At 37.9% G+C, this 19527-nt stretch overlaps 1 protein-coding gene across 5 annotated transcripts in view; it reads right to left on the bottom strand.

Annotated features, from left to right (window-relative positions):
* Positions 1 to 19527, bottom strand: part of LOC134217712 (pituitary homeobox homolog Ptx1-like) — an 81559-nt gene that overhangs the window by 17924 nt on the left and 44108 nt on the right. For all 5 annotated transcript variants that reach the window (XM_062696527.1, XM_062696525.1, XM_062696523.1 and 2 more), the window contains exon 5: positions 14581 to 14638. In XM_062696527.1, coding sequence (XP_062552511.1) covers positions 14581 to 14638 — 58 coding nt within the window. The remainder of the gene's footprint in view (positions 1 to 14580; positions 14639 to 19527) is intronic.

Raw genomic sequence — 19527 nt, 5'->3', positions numbered from 1 at the left:
TAACATTGATTTCAGAACCAAAAAGATGTAATGAACGAATACCTTTACGGTTACGTTTTTTCGTGAAAAGAACAATAGATGTTTTATTCGGACTAACCGATAGGCCATATTGGCGACACCAACTTTCAACTACCTTAAGAGCCTTTTGCATCGGTTCGAATAAGGTAGTAATGAACAAACCCACATGTTAGTCGTCGGCAAATCCATAGGTAGGAAAATCGAAGCCACTTGGGATTTGACAATACACTCCACAACTTAAGTATTAACATGAACAGCAACGATGAAAACAAATTGGTATCGTATCAAGAACGTCAAAGACGAACTACAGTGTACAATGTGTAAAACGCATAATGCGAATCTATATGGATACCAATTTGTTGAAAAACTAAATAAAGCATAATCATAATCTCACTTTTTCCCATTAGTCCGTTAGAGTACTCTTCAAAGTTAGCAAAGGAATTGGACACACAATTAACTCGGACGGTGGCTATTTTCCATAGTTCCAAAAGTTTCTGAGCGAGCGTGGTTCAGAGGTGAGGACTTAAGTCGAGGCTTCATTCGCGTGATGTCGAGACTTATGTCCACTCACTATTCACTAAACGCACATCTGTACAGAATAAACCTTGTCGATAGCAACTTATGTAGGTGCGGAGCCGGTTATGATGACATCGATCACGTAGTTTGGTTCTGCTCGGAAAATGACGCCTCCAGAGAGCGACTATTGGATACCCTAGTGGCCCGAGGTAAACAACCCTTCAGGGAAATTCAAGGTGTTTTGGGGGATCGTGATGCGGTCTATATGCAGGCCATTTATAGTTTCATTTGTGATTCTGACATCAAAATCTAATTTTTGTTTTTTTTCTTTTGTCAAAGTTTTTTTTTGTACTGTCTCTGTCTCTATGTTCCGTAGATCACCGTTACTCAGGCCATCCGGACGCTCCCAGTAGAACCAATCCTCGAGCACGACGACACGCCACATCGTCCCTGACGCCAAATGCCCGGATGAGCAGCCGAAATTCCTAGATTCCGAATCCTAAGCCTCGTCCATCCTTAAATATTGTAAACTAACCTCGAGTCACCACGAGTACGCTGGCTCCTATCCCTATCTTACTAACTGAAAAAAAAAAATGACATTGATTGTATATATCACAAAGAAATATGGCTCCGTAAAGTGTTATACACGCCTGTGCCTACCAAATAAACGAACTTGGAAAAAAAAAATCTAACTTTTATTTAACCTCAAGTTGAGATTGAATATGAGTAGCCAATTATCTCGAAGAAGCAAAAAGTCAGCTACTCCATAGCTTCGATTAGCGCATAGAGGGTTCAATACTGTGAAGGGTGCCCTGGTGCTTCACAGGTCCCGTAGCGGTTAGGTTCTTTGAGATACGTTAAGCCAGATGCGATTCTAGTTGATATTTGCAATATGTCGTTCTGCTCTGAGTGTATTTCTATTGGCAGTATACTGTGTTGCTGATTTATCAATTTGAGGTCTGGAAGAGCTGCATGTAGATGTCGATTCAGGATCAATGATCGACATTTCATTGCAGGGATTTGAAATTTTAAACCACCTTTGGAAGCATCACGTGCTAGCTGGAGAATCGGCACGCGTGCTAGGTTTCTACACCACATACAAATGTACCCAGTGTTGATGTTATTTTTGCAGTGTGGAGAAAAGAAGAAAAGGTCGGAGACGCATCGTGGAAGGAAATCGTATGTATCCTGAACTCCGAAAAACGCTCCCATCGATTAGAGCTCGTCGCCGTATCAAACTGGCTATCTATAAAACACTTATTAGACCGGTAGTCCTCTACATACACGACACCCGAGCGATGCTCCATGTGGTATAACCAGTTCTAGTGCAATCATGTCGATATCTGTTGAACCCACAGACGTTCAGACGTTCAGAATTTTTAATGTGAAGAACTGGATAGTTACGTGGTTTAGAATACACCTTTGTAAGCGATACGAGTCATTTTGTTATAGACATATAGACATGCTTCCGCATATTGGAGTATAGAATTAACTATTTGGTGTGAGAATCGTTGTATATCGTTGGTTTTGTTATTCATTTGTTAATTATTATATGTATTCATTCTAAATGGTTGTACGACACACATGAAATTGTAAAACTAATTGATACCTATTGAAACCTTCTTCGAACTGATACGAATATCTATAAGATTTCCTTAACGATACACCAAAGTGCCTGCTCACCACTCTCTTATATCCGGTACCGGATTTATAAACAGCATTAATTTACATACATTATGTTCGCTGCTGTGCTTCCACTGTTTACGTTCTATTTGTCTGCCAATTTGGCTTGGCAAACAGTGAAGCAGTGTAAGGGTATGCGATAACACACTTTTTCCTAACGAAACGAAACGAAACGAAATTTAAAATGTCTATGTTGATTCGGATCGAAACGAAACGAAATATAGATTTCTTTCGAGACTTCGAAACGAAACGAAATCAAGGTTCATTTTATTCGAAATTTTTCGAAACGAAACGAAATTTTAATTTTTTTCCGCGGAATTTTTTTAAAATTGGTTTTACATCATGTATGCAATTCTGATTTCAGTTTTTCGAAGTCGAATAACTGTTTTGCGACCAAAAGAGTTATAATAACAGAAGAGGCAATCTGTGATAAATCGCCACATTCTCGCCGCATATACCATTGGCGATAAGGCAATACCCCAGCATTTGTGCCGCTTTCAAAGGAATTCATCGTGGAGCGTGTGCTCCAGAATCTGATCAATTTTATATCAGTAAGTATATGAAAATAAAGAAATTGTGGGATTTTTCATATACGGATTCAAATTTCGTTTAAAACCTTAGTTCACCTAAGAATTATAACTTTTAGCTGAAGCATACTTCATATTGTCTTGTCAGCGTGGTTTTACAGTATTGACTCAGTCAAAATTAGAAAATGAATGCTTAGATTTTTTTATTTAGTGGGATACTCAATTATGTATCCTCATCTGCCAGGCGTATACGCAGATAGAGAATTGATATTACTAGACCAACATTTGAAAAGGGCATATCAGCCAAAATGTATTCCTTTTTATTCTTCGTCTACATATATAGCATACATTTGCTCACTAGAAGAATCCTGTGCACCTTTCTAAAATGCACAAAGATATGTATTTCAGATTGAATTTCACAGACCCATAGTCTTATATATAATCAGCGCGACAAACTAAGCTATTGTCTGTGTGTCCTTGACATATGAGAACAGCCGTTATGGTCAGTATGAGCGCAAGCAATAATAAGTAAAGAACTTCCTTTAAGCAATTTTAATGATCTTTCAACCCGTTCTGGATTTTTTTATTGCAAATTCTGTGCGAAGATCTAGAAATGCCCTTCTTATTGTGCAAATAGTCAAAGAGAGCTTATTAGCTTGATTAACTATAGACGAATCCAAGTAAAAATAAGAAGAAGACACACGACGGTGTTAACTTTGACAGATTCTACAGGATAGCATAGGGAGATCATTTTAAAATGCTTATAATAAATTCTAGACAAAATGTAATTAAAATCTGATTGATGTACGGTACGGAAAAAGTTCTGAATTGCATATCTGGAAGCTTATCTCAATTTTTTGAATATTTTCCAAAAATGTATCTATCATACAGTTCGGAACTTTTTCCGTACCATACATCAATCAGATTTTAATTAAATTTTGTCTAGAATTTATTATAAGCATTTTAAAATGATCTCCCTATGCTGTCCTGTAGGATCTGTCAAAGTTAACACCGTCGTTTGTCTTCTTCTTATTTTTACTTGGATTCGTCTATACACATCGTACCTAGTTGCTAATCATGATTGGACGAGAAAAAGCAAATATGCTCAGCTCACCAATTCAATAATATTCTTGGAATACAAAAAAGTTATTCTTATTGTATACTTGCTTCGGAGTTTCCAATTCATGACCAATAATGATGCTGGCCACGTGCTTATAGTCAATTTAGGATTAGGAGAGGAAAATTAGTTTAACACTCATTGTTATAAGAGACCGAGGAATGCTCTGCATCTCCGTGAGCGCTACGGGAAAGGAATCGTTGGTTAGTTGAGAAGGTAATTCATGTGAAACCCCTTGATAAGCGACAAAATATTTATTGTATACGAAGTTAACGAATTAATGCTTGACGACTGTGGGTATATAACGGAACGTGTAGTTTTCCGGCTGTAGCAGTCTTGTAACGCAGCAAAAATAAGTTTACTCTGCATCCGATGGTTTCGGTTATTTATTTTACCTTTTTCATGGATTGGAAGATTGTTTTTTTGCTATATGTATAAAAAAACAATCTTCCAATCCTCAAGGAAAGGTAAAATAAATTACCGAACCGTCGGATGCAGAAGTAAACTTGTTTTTGCTGCGTTACAATACTGCTACAGCCGGAAAACTACACGTTCCGTTATACAAAGTTATTTTGAAAACAAGAAGACGAAAACTTTGTTTTAAATCAATCCAACGCAAGATCAATGTGCTTCTTAATTGATAATTAATTCTTTTAATAATCTTTTATAACACGATTGATTCCGCACTGAACAATTTTGTGCTCTTCGATGCAGACATTAGTTAACATTGGTTAAACAAATTTCTGCTACGCGAGGTAGATTTTTTTCACTTCGCGTTCTGCCGGACTAGCTGCCGTCCCATGAACAGCAGCAACACGATCCATTCCGCATTCATATTGTGCAAACAGTAAAGAAAATACCACAAAATTTAAATTTGAATCATGGAAATACTGAAGACGTTTTATAGAAGAAAACTACATACGTATTTGTCGACTAAGAATGGGGTTATATAGTAAGCATTGGCGTAACTAATTGGGAATTGTAATTGGAAAGGAACATTATTGAAAACAAATCGGTTTTTTCTCAGATACACTAGAGGAGGTTAATCATAATCGCTTGGCGACGCTGCAGAAGTTTTTTCTCCATGTATGGCAAATCATCTGTCGTTGATGTCAGAGTAGACAAAAGAAATTTTCTTTCAAAATTCTGATTTTGCCTGTGATTGGAATGGCATTGTCGGTTCGTCTCAGAACCATAATTTCACAGGAGGTTGAGTATGAGTAACGAATTTTCTGTCGCCAGATTTCAGAAAAACTTCATGGGATTAGAATCCCAACAAGCATTCGAGGCTGATAAAGAGCTTATTTCGCCACAATTTGGCTTCTTCAGCTAAAAAACTAGTATATTCAACTTATTGTTTGTTGGGTAGTAAGACGCCTTTGGAGTTTTATCCATCCGAAAAAATCCAATTTCTTTCTCATTTAAATTAAAAGAAGAGGTAATTTCTTGAAAACTCAGATTTTGCCTATCTGGAATCTCTTATTGATTTTCTGGAATTAGCAGAAAAATCCCCCAAATCACCATTCAAAACTACAGAAAGAAATGCTTTCAAAATATCTGGATCGATTCAGACATATCATATGTAGTATTTGGCTCTCACTTTTTCGAAAGGGTTCTTTTGATAATTCTTTCAGAAAGGCCATGCATCTTTAAGAACTATGAACACGCTAGGTTTAATTAAATATATTCGCAAAGCTCTGTAAAAACTTTTAAATATTTAAAGATTAAATACTTGCTGAGGAAACCAATTTTTAATCAGGATTTTTTTTAGAAATATGCCGATAAGCTAAGCACCCTGTGTTCCTTAAACAATGTGTCCAACATTTTATGCTGTGTCAATATTAAGACCATACAGACAGTTCTTTCTTTATCCAATCAAAATTTTAGAAATTATTATGTTTTCTTTGTCTGATGCTTCTATTATTTATTCAATCAGCTTTGCACCAGCATGGAACCACTGTAGTTACGCCAATGGTAGTAAGCGTTAATAAAAAAATTTGTATAACTTAAAATTTTACGCTTTTGTTGAGCGGCGCAGCCAAAATTTTTGATAATATAAATTATGGTTTAAGTTTAAATTTGTCTCGAAATTCCGCGGAATTCCGTTAAATTTCGTTAGAAGCTGGTTTTTTGTAGCGAAATTTTTGTAATTTTACGAAACGAAACGAAATCAAGAAATCAGATTTCGCCATGCTCAAATTCCGCGAAATTCCGCGGAATTTCGTTTCGAACCACCTGAAACGAAATTTTTCGAAATACCGCATATGCTTAAAGCAGTGCAGTGCCTCAGCCCTTTGCCATTGGACGCTATTTTCCATTTGCACGCATAAACCTTGTCAACGATGGATGTCGCAGTCGTGATGAGGCTGCAAACAAATTTGTATCTCTTCACCCTCATTCATCAGAACGGGAAAACCCTGTTGGGTCGGGCACTGTTTTCATACGAAGTGTGGTTTCGGTGTTGCTGTTCGGGAAGGTACTTGTATTGATTATTTTTGCACTTGTTTCACCCAAGCAGAAAGTTTTCTGTTTAACGATTCATTAGATTGTGTCTGATGTTGGTTTTGTTAGGGGGCTACAAAAAGCTTTAATTTGACCTTGCCTTGGCGATCGATCGGCCGGCCGATACCGTCTTTGAGCATATATGTGCGGACAAACCATGGAAGCATCGAACATTCGAATGCTACGATTTTTTACTCATCCGTGTATAGACTGCAGAAATAAATCACTTTTGCAGCAGCTTGAGGGATACGCCCAACTTCATAATGGGTCCCGGGGGGAATCTTCGTTATTAGATTAAGTGTTTTGACTTGGTGCATGCCGGTTTTTTTGCGATGGTGTTTGTGGATGTTGATACATCGATATGATCTGCGTTTGAATCTGCCGCTAACCTCTATTAGGTGTAGTAATTGTTTTAGAAATGATTCGTTTCAAGGCAGCCATTGTCCTAGCGGTTAACGGAAACTGTTCTTGACGAGTATAAATAAATCATATGCGGTCTTTACCCGAACAAAGTCTGAAAACATAATGAGAGCATGTAGAAAACATATTTTGATTGTGACAGCAAATTGAAATCATATTTTCAAATATGAATCATCATGATTGATTACATATTTTGATCTCATTTTGCTGTAGATTTCTCAATTGCATGATCTGACATCAAACTGAGTACTTATTTTGTTATCGAAACCAATTCTCGATTTGCTCTCATCGATAGCAGGAATAGTTTTCGATTTGATGTCACAGTAAGATTTTTCTGCTATACATTTTGTTATTTTAACCGTTAAAACGACCAAAAAGATATCAAATTAAGTAATCATATTCGGCGATTTCACAACATCAAAACAAGTTATTGATTTGCTCTCAAGCTTTGCTCGGATAGTTAGCCTTGCGAGCAAAGGCGAAGGATTGTCAATTCGGAGATGGCGACACTCGCGGAGTGGCACGTGTCCCACCAAATCGAATATTTTCCCTGAAATTTAAGCTGGGGCGCGTGATCCACCAAATCGTATAATTTCTCTGAATATTAATTATATACGCCAAAATTGTTATGAGAAAAAAAATGATTTTCTGCAAATTTTTATAATGACGTAATTTCAATAGGAATATGCGAATGTCTTAAAAATTGAGGAATATCCGTAGAAATTTCTAAAGAAATTTTCGGAAGAACACACTTCTGAAGAAATTTCTTAGATAAAATTCGAAGGATTTGCAAGAATTTCTTTCTAGAGTTTTGGAAAAGTTTTCTTGGGGATTAACTGAAGGAATTTCTATAAGCAAATCCTGAAATAATTAGTGAAGCGATCCGTTAAAAAAAATAATAGTTCCTAATTCAATTTTCGCTGAAATTTCCAAATGCATTCACAAAGAAAATCACAAAAAAATCCTCCAAAAAGAACTTCGGAAGATTTTTCGGAAATAATTTCCGTAGGTATTCTTAAAGAAATCCCGGAAGTGTTTTCCGTAGAAACTCAAATCAAATTGCCAATGGAACTTACAAATGAATTTTTAAAGGATTTTCCTTTGAGAATTCCTTTAGAAATTTCTTTCGAAATTCATCCTGGAAATCTCTTGGAATATCCATTAGAAACTTCTCCGGAAATTCCATTAGGGTTTCATATTCCATTCTTTAATAATTTACCGAAAAAATTCTGGATAAATTTACAAAAGCCTTTCGGAGGTTTTCCAAAAGAATCCCTGGAGGAATGTTCAAAGGAACTTCCGGGGAATTTTATAAATTAGTGCTGGACAAGTTTCCGAAAGAATTTCCGGAAGAATTACTAAATGTATTTCAGGAGGAATTTTCGAATGAATTCCTGAAAGAATTTCCAAAGAGCAACCTTAACAGATTTTCGAAAAAAAATCTAAGCGGATTTCTGAAGGAATTGTTGAAAGAATTTTCCAAAGAATAGTTAAAAAAATTCACAAAAGAATTTCCAAACAAATACCTATTGCAATTTTTATATAATTTTTTAGATTTCTACAGGAATTCCTTCGAAAATTAAACCAGAAACTCCTGCGAAATTCCTTCAGGGACTTCTGAAGGAATTCCTTCGACTTCCCGACTTTCCGACTTCCCTTTAGGTATGACTGAGAAAAATATATTCAGCTCTTTTAGTGGAATGTATTCAACCGTCTAAGACGAGTTAAGTACTCTCCATTTAATTCCACCAATTATTTTCGAATCTTTGCAGATACGTATTTCGACCATAACTGTGTGTCTTGTCGAGTCGAGTCAAGTACAAGACACTGAAGACGACCACACAGTTGTGGCCGAAATACGTATCTGCAAAGATTCGAAAATAATTGGTGGAATTAAATGGAGAGTACTTAACTCGTCTTAGACGGTTGATGACTGAGAAATTTTTTTGAAAATCCGGACAGTAGTAAAACAAAACTCTGTTTTGAATCTGGAATTAAGACATCATTCCAAAAATACCTGAAAATATCGGGATTGCAGTCAGTCATCCTCATACTTCTTCTCAAGAATACCTTGGAAATATAATTAGAGTTACTTCGGAAATTTCTCCAGAAAATTCATAGAATATTGTTCCAGATGATGTTTCATGTCTATGAACCGTTGACTGAGTACTCTGTTCTGGATTTTTCTCTAGCTGATTATGCTGCGTTATACGAAATGCTTTCCGAAATATCGACTGGAGTTTTCTCGACTCGACTGTAAACGTAAACGACGCCGTGGAATGTTTTAGCACAGCGGTAGAAGAAGTAATCTTCAATATTGTTCCAGCGAAGATGCCTCCACAAAAACCTCTATGGTCTAATCTTCGTTTGCGTGCTCTAAAACTACAATGATTAGCTGCCCTTCGTACTACAAACAAATTCAACCTTGCGAGTAATCGCTATCGGGACTACAATCTTTTTCTCAACAATTGCCACGTCAATCGCACGGAAACAAGACTCCAAACGAACCCAGACGAAAGTGAATAGTGCAATCTTTTCGCGCGTTGATTCCATTAAGTGTTTCATGATTTTACAGCATCCACGAGACCACGAAACAAGTACGCGACGCTATAGCTGGAATTTCACGGGATGTTCTTGATTTAAGACTTTCTCGTATCACGGATAACATAGTGATAGCTGCAGCCAAGAAATTCAATCTTGTGTTCGCTGCCGGCCCTGACGGCATTCCTTCTTCTGTTCTAAAACATTGCGCTGACACGTTAAGTGCTCCGTTAGTTAAGCTGTTTCATCTCTCGGTTCAGCAATGCGAATTTCCCGTCCGTTGGAGATATCACTCTGAGACACATGAAGCGGTACGTACTCTCCAGTTTCCTCAGGTAACTGGTAACCCCCAGAGCGCTCGCCCAGGACGGGCCGCCGTATCTAAGAATAGATAGGGCAACGCCTGCAAGTCGCTTACGTCTACTGGCACACACCTTGGAACTGTTGGACATCCATCTCGATAATGCCGCAACAGCAGTCGAAGCCCTATCTTGCAGGCATAGTCGACATGGCTACCGAAGGTTAGCTTGTCGTCTATTATGACTTCAAGGAGCTTCAAACTCCGCTTTGATGCGATCGCGACTTCACCCACATGAATCACTGACTGCATGTTGAACTGACTTGCGGTTGTCGACGATAACCACCAGGAGAGAACTTTAGCGAGGCCGACGATCTTAACACCAGGAGAGAACTTTAGCTTTAGAACCCCGTCGTACATAAGTGTAGAGATGTGTAGTAGTTAAATAATAAATATATAATTGTAAAATATGAACAAGTAATTATTTACAGCTCAAGCTGTATTCGAAATTATAAATGGAAAATCGAGTAATTATTTCATAGCGCCCATTACTATTTGGCAAACATGGTTGAAGGACGAGGGATAATACGAATGAAATGAATAATGCAAATCCGAAAGAATTCGTTAGCCATGCATCACTAGTGTTCGTGATAGGCATGGTTATGGGTGCGTACTGTATGAAAACTTTCAGTTTTTCGACGGATGTGTAGAAACGCATCGACGCAGTTCCCATTCCAAGGCAAGGACCTACAGGAGTAGGTCCGGAAGGAGTTCCCGGTGACAGTAGTAGACAGTGAGTAAGCGGGTGGCACCGCCCTCTGCTGGTTGAAATGTCACCGGAGGAAGCAGATTCCAACGAAATTCGAGTAGAAAGCGTTGCTTTCTACTTGAATTGTCGTTAGGAGATAGCATCATCCACCCCGATAACGAGTAGAGGGTGGCACCGCTCTTAGCTAATCGGAGCGTGGATGTTGCGGTCACGACAATAAGGTTCCACAATATCGGGCCAAGCATTGAACCATGCGGAACTCCTGCGGTAATAGGGACGCTTCTCTAACCAGCATCGGTCTCGTATAATAGTACACGGTTCTGGAAATAGCTTTCCAAAATCCGGTACAGGCCCATCGGCAGTCTGAGCCGGTGTAACGAGCGCGATGGCATCCCAGCTTGCGCTGTTGAATGCGCTCTCCACATAAAGTGCAACTAACGCACAGTATCGAATATTTCGCCTTTTATTTTGGAGCTCTATCTCGGCGGTTTTTACCACCGAGTTAATAGCGTCCAACGTGGGCTTACCCTTGCGAAAACCGAACTGATTGCTTGACAGGCCGTCCGTACCCTCCGAGTACGGGGTCAGCCTGTTGAGTATGATCCTCTTTAGCAACTTGCCCGTCGTGTCTATAAGACAGATTGGTCTATACGCCGATGGGTCGCCTGGCGGCTTTATTTACATAGCTAGCGGTATCTCTGCATAGCTAGCCTGAACATGTTCAGATTCACTATAATTGCTGCCATGAGAGCGCTATTTGGAACTCCATCAGGCCCTGGAGTTTTGCTCGTTTAGGGATTTGGCCACCGGAAGTAACTCTTCGTTCGTCACCGGAGCCACCATTTCGGCCGCACCCATATTGCCTTGTGGTGCAAGAGGCCAGGGACTTGTGGCTCGGGATGGGAAGAGTACATCGATAATCCACGCCAACCTATCCGGGGACCGTTCGGGGGATGAAGAGCCCCCTTTGGTCTTGGCCATCACTACCCTGTAGCCCACAGATTCACGTTGGTACCTTCGCATAGGTTGTTGAAAGACGCTCTCTTGCTGCTCTTGGTGGCCTTGTTAAAGGCCAGTTTTACTGCAGTGTTTCACTTCACGGCGGCCTGCTCTTTTACCCTCGGTGCAGGCACGTGGCATCCTCCATCTAGCCTTCAGGCAAGTTGATCGAAAGGCCGCAATCTCGACACTCCACCAGTATACCGGTCGTGCCAGAACCTCCAGAAGGTGGCATTCTGTCTCTGTTCGCAGTGTACTCCATCGTTTAGCAAGGTAGAGTGGTCAGATCTGTATCAACGTGGCGAAGATCCAGGTCATCATTTTCGCCCACTCTAAACCCCTAAACATGTTCCGCCTGAGAAACTGTAAAATCACCCTCAATGGCACGACTGTTGAATGGGCCAATGAGGCCGACTACCTTGGCTTGATCCTCGACAGCAAGCTTATTTTCCGGCAACAGGTTGACAAGACGGTAACGAAGTGTAACGTTTTGCTGAAAATGCTGTACTTTTTATTCAACCGACGATCGTCATTGCCACTAAAAAATAAGTTTGCTGTCCGCAGAAGCAAATCATCCTCCCCGTCCGTGATCGAATACGGCATGCCGGTCTGGCAGAGCTGCGCCAAAACGCATAATCTGAAATGCCTACGAGTACAAAACAAGTTGCTGCAGAAGTGCAGATGATCCTCAAGACCTCACGCAGGACTCGAACATCTGAGGTCCACCGTCTGACCGGACTAAAAACCTTACAAAAACGCTTTGGTAAGTGTAAAGATCGGTTTGGGGTTATTTGCGCCTTTTCAGCGATTAGGGCGCTCGTTCCAATCTAGGTTATCAAATTTGTATGAAAATATTAGTGTAAATAAGTAGATAGTTAATCAAAATCGAAATCGAACAATTCCTCATAAAGGATAAAATAGATATAATTATTAAAAATACTATTCAATCCAGCCTACCACTTGCCATGTATAATTATTTTTAAAAATCATAAAGGAGAATAAAATGAATTTATTGGATTGCGGCATATCACCCTGATTCTTTTGCGGCATATAAAGCGATTGTAAGGAATAGGCGCCACATCATTATAATTTTTACTCAAAACGTAAACTGCATACAAACATAACCTACAAGCTTTTTAGAGGATTCACATAATGAAATAAACATGTGGATTCGTAAGATTTTTCGCAAAACCGTACGAAAAATCTTTATTAAAAATAGCGTTAGAAATTTTACGGCCTCTGCCGCATAAATAAAAGTGTACATCCATCATATTACTTTTTTGACTGATAAGAATGAGCAGTTACTACTTATGTTATTGTTTTCGCTATAAACGGTAAACTCTCACGTACATTTGTGCCAATAAATCAAGTCCGTTCTACCAGACCTCTGAAGTGCGGCATCTATACCGGCACGGCATCTCACCCGGATTTACCTGTTCGGTATTGCTCAACCATTCAATACTGCAATGAAGATTGATCTATTATGCATTATATAAGTATTCAAATTAAGCTTGATTACACCACCAATTCAACTGAAATCAAATAAGTTGAATTCACAACAATCTGAACTGAACCATATTAATTAGATCGCTACGTTGCCAGTATTTACAAAACATTTGAAAAAACTTTTGTTTAATAGGACTGACAAGTTTAAACATGTTTGTGTATTCTAAGTTCCCTTGGTTAGAGTATTGAGTCTTTTGTAATGATTAGACATATTATATTATTCGGCGTTTTGTCATGTCTTAAAAAAACATGTACATTTAAGTACTATTTAATGCACATAAAAGGAGCGAACTGGAATTAACTTTACGTCCTTTCCTAAAATTACATGAAACTTAAAAAGCAAAATCATATTTTACATTCGGTGCGTAAAAACATGTTACGTACGACTTAGAATTAGTTTCTAAGTTGAAGTCATCGTTGACGTAATTTCAAATGGTCTCTGATGCTACTTTGTTCTGAAAATGTTTCTCCTACAACTCTGTCGAACTTTTTTAATTTCACTTGCCACGGAGCTAAAGCGCCAAATGTATGGGGGTGCCCTCCCCCTTAATTGTAAAATTTTAAAAGAAATTTACCATACAGCATATCCCCCCGAAGCAGTTTATTATCGTAACACATCGGGACTGATTTGCGATTTGGCTTATTTGGGAATAGCTTATTTTGTAAACAAACATTGTTCTACGGATTGAAGAATTATATAAGGGCTTAAAAATTAACGAGGAAAAATTAAACAAAAATACCAATAAAGAAAAAATAGATAAATAATTAGTGTATCGCCTCTTAACTATAAAATTCTAGCATGCAAAACAAGTTCCAGTTTCGTTTAGGAAATATTCTCAACTTCTCTGGGCATATTATATTATTGGTCGATTCGAATCCTAAATCATCGATGAAAGATGAGGGTTGAAATTCAATAAAATTTTCATAGAGCTCCAAATTAGATTACGTCTGAGAATTGATGACAACCGAAAAATATAGATACGCAGGCATTAGGGAGTGAATCCTTCAACAGCCCAGTTGAAATATATGCGTACTTCGAATTTGGCATATGCCTTTTTTGCGCATCCTCACTCATGCATGCGAGGTAGGTATGTGGTGGGCCAACAAGAAGTCAATATTCATTGTGGAAGTTTGAGAGTGTTATTTATTCAATCTTTCTGCGGTTAGTGCTGCTTGAAATATCCAAAAGCTGGGTCTGGGTAGATTGCGGAAAAAGTGGAAAACCCCTTTTTCTTTCGATTCGATTTCATTGCGTTAGCAATGCTAGAAAATTTGCCTTTTGGAATTTATAGCCCTTCTTCGATTTTGGGGTGATTCCTGCGAAATGGTAGAGCGAGTGAAATTGGCGTAGAATTCGAGTAGTGTTTAGATGAATAAACATAAATTCCGTTCGCTAATAAATTTATCGTATTCGAATGTTTACATTCTACAAGAGGCCCTCGTGTATGCCATGCGTACCGGCATATACCTACACGTGGAACTGAAAACACCCCTCGACTGAGCTCAGCTTCAGTGCATTTTGTATTGGTAAAAGGGGGTGAACGTTGATGTTGTTTGAAAATTTACGATTAGCAAATCACCGCTTGCAAATCGAATTAGGCTGATTATTTAAATACTTAATGAACTGAATTGGATATTGCTGGATTTGAGCATGCGTTTTTCGAAGGTTACTTGAAAGACTTACCTTTGTGCAGTTGGTTCTCGTGTTTCCGGCATTTAGCGCGTCTGTTTTGAAACCATACCTGAAATGAAAGCAGCGGCTTTGTTGAATGCTAGTTTGATTTAAAAATAAAAATAAAAGTATTACGTAGTCGATAATTGCTACAGTGAGGGTGTTCAAACCGCTTGTTTGCATCATTTTTTCGAAAACTGAATGCAATCTCTCTAAATCACAATTCCCCGAATGTAACACTTCTCCGAATGTAATATTTCCCCAGAATCACATTCATTATTAGACATAAGACTTAAAGAATTTTATCCAGAAACTTCTATCTTGTGTTTTCTCGATAACGTGCCAAATGGACTTTGCTGTTATTCAAATAAATAGATTTAAAAATTACACGAATTAGATACAGAATAACCTTGCCTAACTTCTGACCACTTAGCAGCTTCAAATTGAGCATAAATCCTTGTTATTGAAGCTAATGCTGAATTGAATTTTCCAACCCACTCCAGTCCGTTTACGATCTACGATGAAGACGACGGTGTGGGGTGTTGGTTTGGTCAATTTTCCTTCCACGTCATCCTCGCCGTGCAATAAACGACGAAGGCCACTAGGGCTGACTGACTGCATCTTACTCACGAGTTATGATTCCCGCTGACCCATAACTCACAGTTAATTTAACAGCTAGCAGGAAAATTGATATAAATTGCTTGAAACTTGATTTCTTTGTTCATCACCGCTCTGCCGTCCGTCGCCGTTTAGGTTTCGTTTCCTGTGCTCGTCGGTTTGACTAACTTCTGCACCAGGAGAAACGTCAAGTGGTCACTATAATTCAGCTAATTGCGAGAAACAAAATCTGAACGGAAGATAAACGACCTTTTAGCTGTGAGGTCGACGGCGAGAAAATAAATCCACCCACCTAAACTTGTTTGAATGGACTTTTGCACTGATTATTCAATATCATTTAGCTTTTTTTTGCAATAGGATATGTACATTTTTTCGGAAATATTGTTTTTCATATTTGGTCCTGATTTACCCCATCCATTAAAGCTCTGAATAGCAAAGTTGTGACTTTTTTTCGATGAATTGTTATTAACAGTTGAAGACATTCCACTGAATAAGCTAAAAAACAAATTATATTTGCAGCAAAAGAATTATCGAATCAATTATCATAATTCAAATGGTACAAAGCGTCAGATAACAATACACATTTTTCATTTCGTTGCAAGATAAATTTCTGCTAGAAATAAATCAGACTTGGTTATCCCAGGTTATCCCCAAGGCATGAACAAACTTAGTAACTTCAATGTAATTTATAACAGTAACAAAAAAGTTATACAAAAAATTACTTTTTAATAATAATACTGTATACATAGATTTGATTATTATATTGTGCTAAGAATACATGAAATAAATTTTCAAAAAGAAAAGATTTTCATTTGAAAGTATAGCCTTTCAGCATATATTACTGCAAAAGGAAAACAAAGGAAGAAAATGGCTGTTTCATCACTGGACAATAAATAATCCTTCACATATCACCTTCGGAAGCGTCAGCCCATAGATTCGAGCCAGGCATTAATACTCACATTAAGCAAAAGTGAGTAATGCTGCGAGACGTCTTCGTTTCTGCGGGAAGCTAAGGACAAACGGTTCGGGACCATTAGCCCTGGTATAACATGCTTCGGAGGATGGATAAATCGCACTCCCACACACAAAGGAAGTGAAAAGCAGTAGGTACCAAAGCAATCCAATCAATTAGTGGAAAATTAATGTCCGATTTACGTAACGCGCTAAATTCACTACATAATGTTGAGCAAATTAATTTAATTGAATGGCTCTTTTTACACGAGCTGAGATTTGGATCGGACCCGAGTTAAGATATGGTACTATGGATGGATTTGTTTATCCTAGGCAAAAGGGAGGACAGTGGATGCGCACCATAAGACCGATAATGGGATTGTAAGAGAGCGACAGTGTTAATGTGACATCTTTATAGCTTTTTTATTTGGAGAATAAGGGTAAACTATTCAAATGTTGGTAAAGCTATTTTGACAAACCTAAATTGAATAATGCATACAGCGACTGTTAGATTTGATAGCAATTCTGTATAAGAACCTAACAAAACCTGTATAAGGACTGGGCATATGCGAAATTGCTAGATTCTTATACAAAAAATGTAACAAAAATAAATATTTTAAGAAAAACTTGTCAAATTGTAGGGTCTAGCATTTTTGCATATGCCCAGTTCTTATACAGGTTTTGGTAGGTTCTCATACAGAATTGTTCAAAAACCTAACATTCACCGGTTGGATGCAAGTATTTAGTTATTTTGTATTATTCGTTGGTAATAATAATTAGTTATATTTATTAACTTTTTTTTTGCATATCATTTCTAAGCATTTCTAATCATTCTAGTAATTTTAGTTTTTTTTTTAAATTTCAGTCGTGTTTTACACATGAGAAAATATCGCGATTTCCCTCTTGTGAGAAAAGTTTCAAACGCTTACTAACAGGACCAATTTGTGGATAGTGCAATAACCACTCTTGAAATCAACTTCTACATCTGGAATAATTTGAATATTGACGGCAACCCTTACTTTGTACCGTTTAATGTTCAAATACGATCCATAAAAAATGAAAACGCTACGATAAATCCAAAAAATAGTTCAGGAGCATCCATAAAGAATAATTTTAAGATACGTAAATACGCTAAAATTTAGCAATTAATAGGAAAAAAATGGTTCTTTAGACATGATCAAGAAAAACAATAACATTCCTGCTATTTTTGCATAAACGTATGAAAAATGATCCATAAGTCTTTGGAAAATGATCCATAAAAAAACTATATTTCGATCCATAATAATTCAAATTTGCGCAATTTTGATCGTGATGATAATTTAAGTAATGTGGATCCATAATTTCAGTAATATGATCCATAACGCTTTAGAAGAAGCCAATAAGACTATACAAATTGATCCACATTTTTTTTTTAATCTATGGGTCATATGGCCAAATTTATGGATCATATAAAGGACTGTCCAATGTCCATATACCACGCGGACAGGCTTGGATCAGTTTTAGACACCCATCTCCTCCAGTGTGTACAACCGCTCATAAAAATTTTAAAAAAATGTATGGATCGTGGACATTTGCCATACACCCTTTCCCCCCTAAACTGTCCACGTGGTATATGGACAGCCCCTAACCGAAATTCAGTACCTAATTTTCAAAACGACTTATCTGCTTTTGTAAACAAAGATTCAAACGTCGAATTGACGAATCTGATAGCACTCCCACGCAAATCAACATCATCAATAGATAGGTGAAGATTTCTGCTACCTGTTGATGGTATTGGTTTGCGTGGGAGTGCTATCAGATTTGCCAAATCGACGTTTGAATCTTTGTTTACAAAAGCAGATAAGTCGTTTTGAAAATTTGGTACTGAATTCTTCTTCTTCATCAATGGCTCGGGCGAGTGACCGTCCGTTCGGGGTTCTATCACAAACGCCCGAATGACACTCGCCCGAATTCCATTCGCCCGAATAGACCGAACGCCCGAAAAGACCAAATGCTCGAAAAGACCATTCGCCCAGTGACAAAAATTCGGCGGAAAACTTTCCCGAAGTGCAAATCCCCTTTTGAATTGTGTTTTGTGTGTGTTTGTTTTTGTGTTTTGCATTCCATTCACATAGAAAAAAAAGTCAGTTTCAATCGCTCAGTATTGTTGAGAGATTCAGATATTAAAATATGTTTTATACTATATGCTGGTCACTTATACCGGTCCACAAACATCCTGAAAGGAATCAAAACCTGACGGAATAAATAGAGCTGTAGCGAAAAATAACGTTGCAAGGATATTTATTTAAACCAATCGTCAAAAATAAGAGGCGCAAATAGGAATACACCCTTCTTTTCTTCATGCATTTTTCTTTCTAAATGTAATGAAGGTTCAAGCGAAATTCGTTTTAAAGATAAACAAAAACGAGCCACGTCTTATAATGTAACGCCGGTGAAGACGTGATGAACTCTTATCCATCAGAATGTAACAATATATATTTTCATATCGACAGATTCTATATGAGAACATTGGACGCAGAACCTTTCTTGCGATCGACTATCCATGGTAGGGGCCATCCACAAAGTATGCCACGCTCCTAGGGGGGAGGGGGGTTTTGAGCAGCGTGACGACTCATACAAAAATTTTAGAGGTTTATTACAAAAAGTGTGACGAAGCATAAAAGAATGAAAAACTCTCGCTTAACTTTTCAAAAGGTCCTAAGTAACATTTTTTTCATGAATTAATTTGAGTAGTGAAATCAAAAGCTTTCATGCAATCAAAAGCTTTCATATTGGTCTGTTGATTGCGCTATTCAAATTAATGCATGAAAAAAATGTTACTTAGGACCTTTTGAAAAGTTAAGCGAGAACTAGACAAACTGGTACGTTCCATGTGATTGGCATATTTTTTCTTTTAATATGATTAAGAAAAATAAGAATCTGGAGGTATACATAAATGTTTATTATTTATTGATTTATTAACAATTACCATATAGCAACATAAATAATCACATATTGATTTTCAATGCTTATGCTACTATGCAACGTCTAATACCAATAATAATAAATATATGACCTATTCGGGCGAGTGGTTCATTCGGGCGTTTGGTCTTTTAGGTTATTTTTTTTCTCTTCTCCTGTGAAAAGTGTTTGACTGTGTGTGCCTGGCTGTCGCGAAACATTTAATATCCGCAATGCGCGAAGGTGACGATGGCGGGGGTACATCGTACTCCATAACTCATAATGTTTTGTTGCATTCCGGTGTAGCGAGCCAAAACATAATGTACACTAGCAACACCAATGTTTCCCCCATGACCCCCACCTCTAGGCCAACCCTCCCGACTCTAGTGGTCTAGTGACCCAAAATCAAACGCTTGAATATCAGCCAGATTAGCAAAGATCTGGAAAAGC

The sequence above is a fragment of the Armigeres subalbatus genome, chromosome 2, assembly GCF_024139115.2.
Source record: "Armigeres subalbatus isolate Guangzhou_Male chromosome 2, GZ_Asu_2, whole genome shotgun sequence".
NCBI classification, from domain to species: Eukaryota; Metazoa; Arthropoda; class Insecta; order Diptera; family Culicidae; genus Armigeres; species Armigeres subalbatus.
Note: the sequence above shows the minus strand (reverse complement) of the source record. Positions and strands in the feature narration are given on the sequence as shown.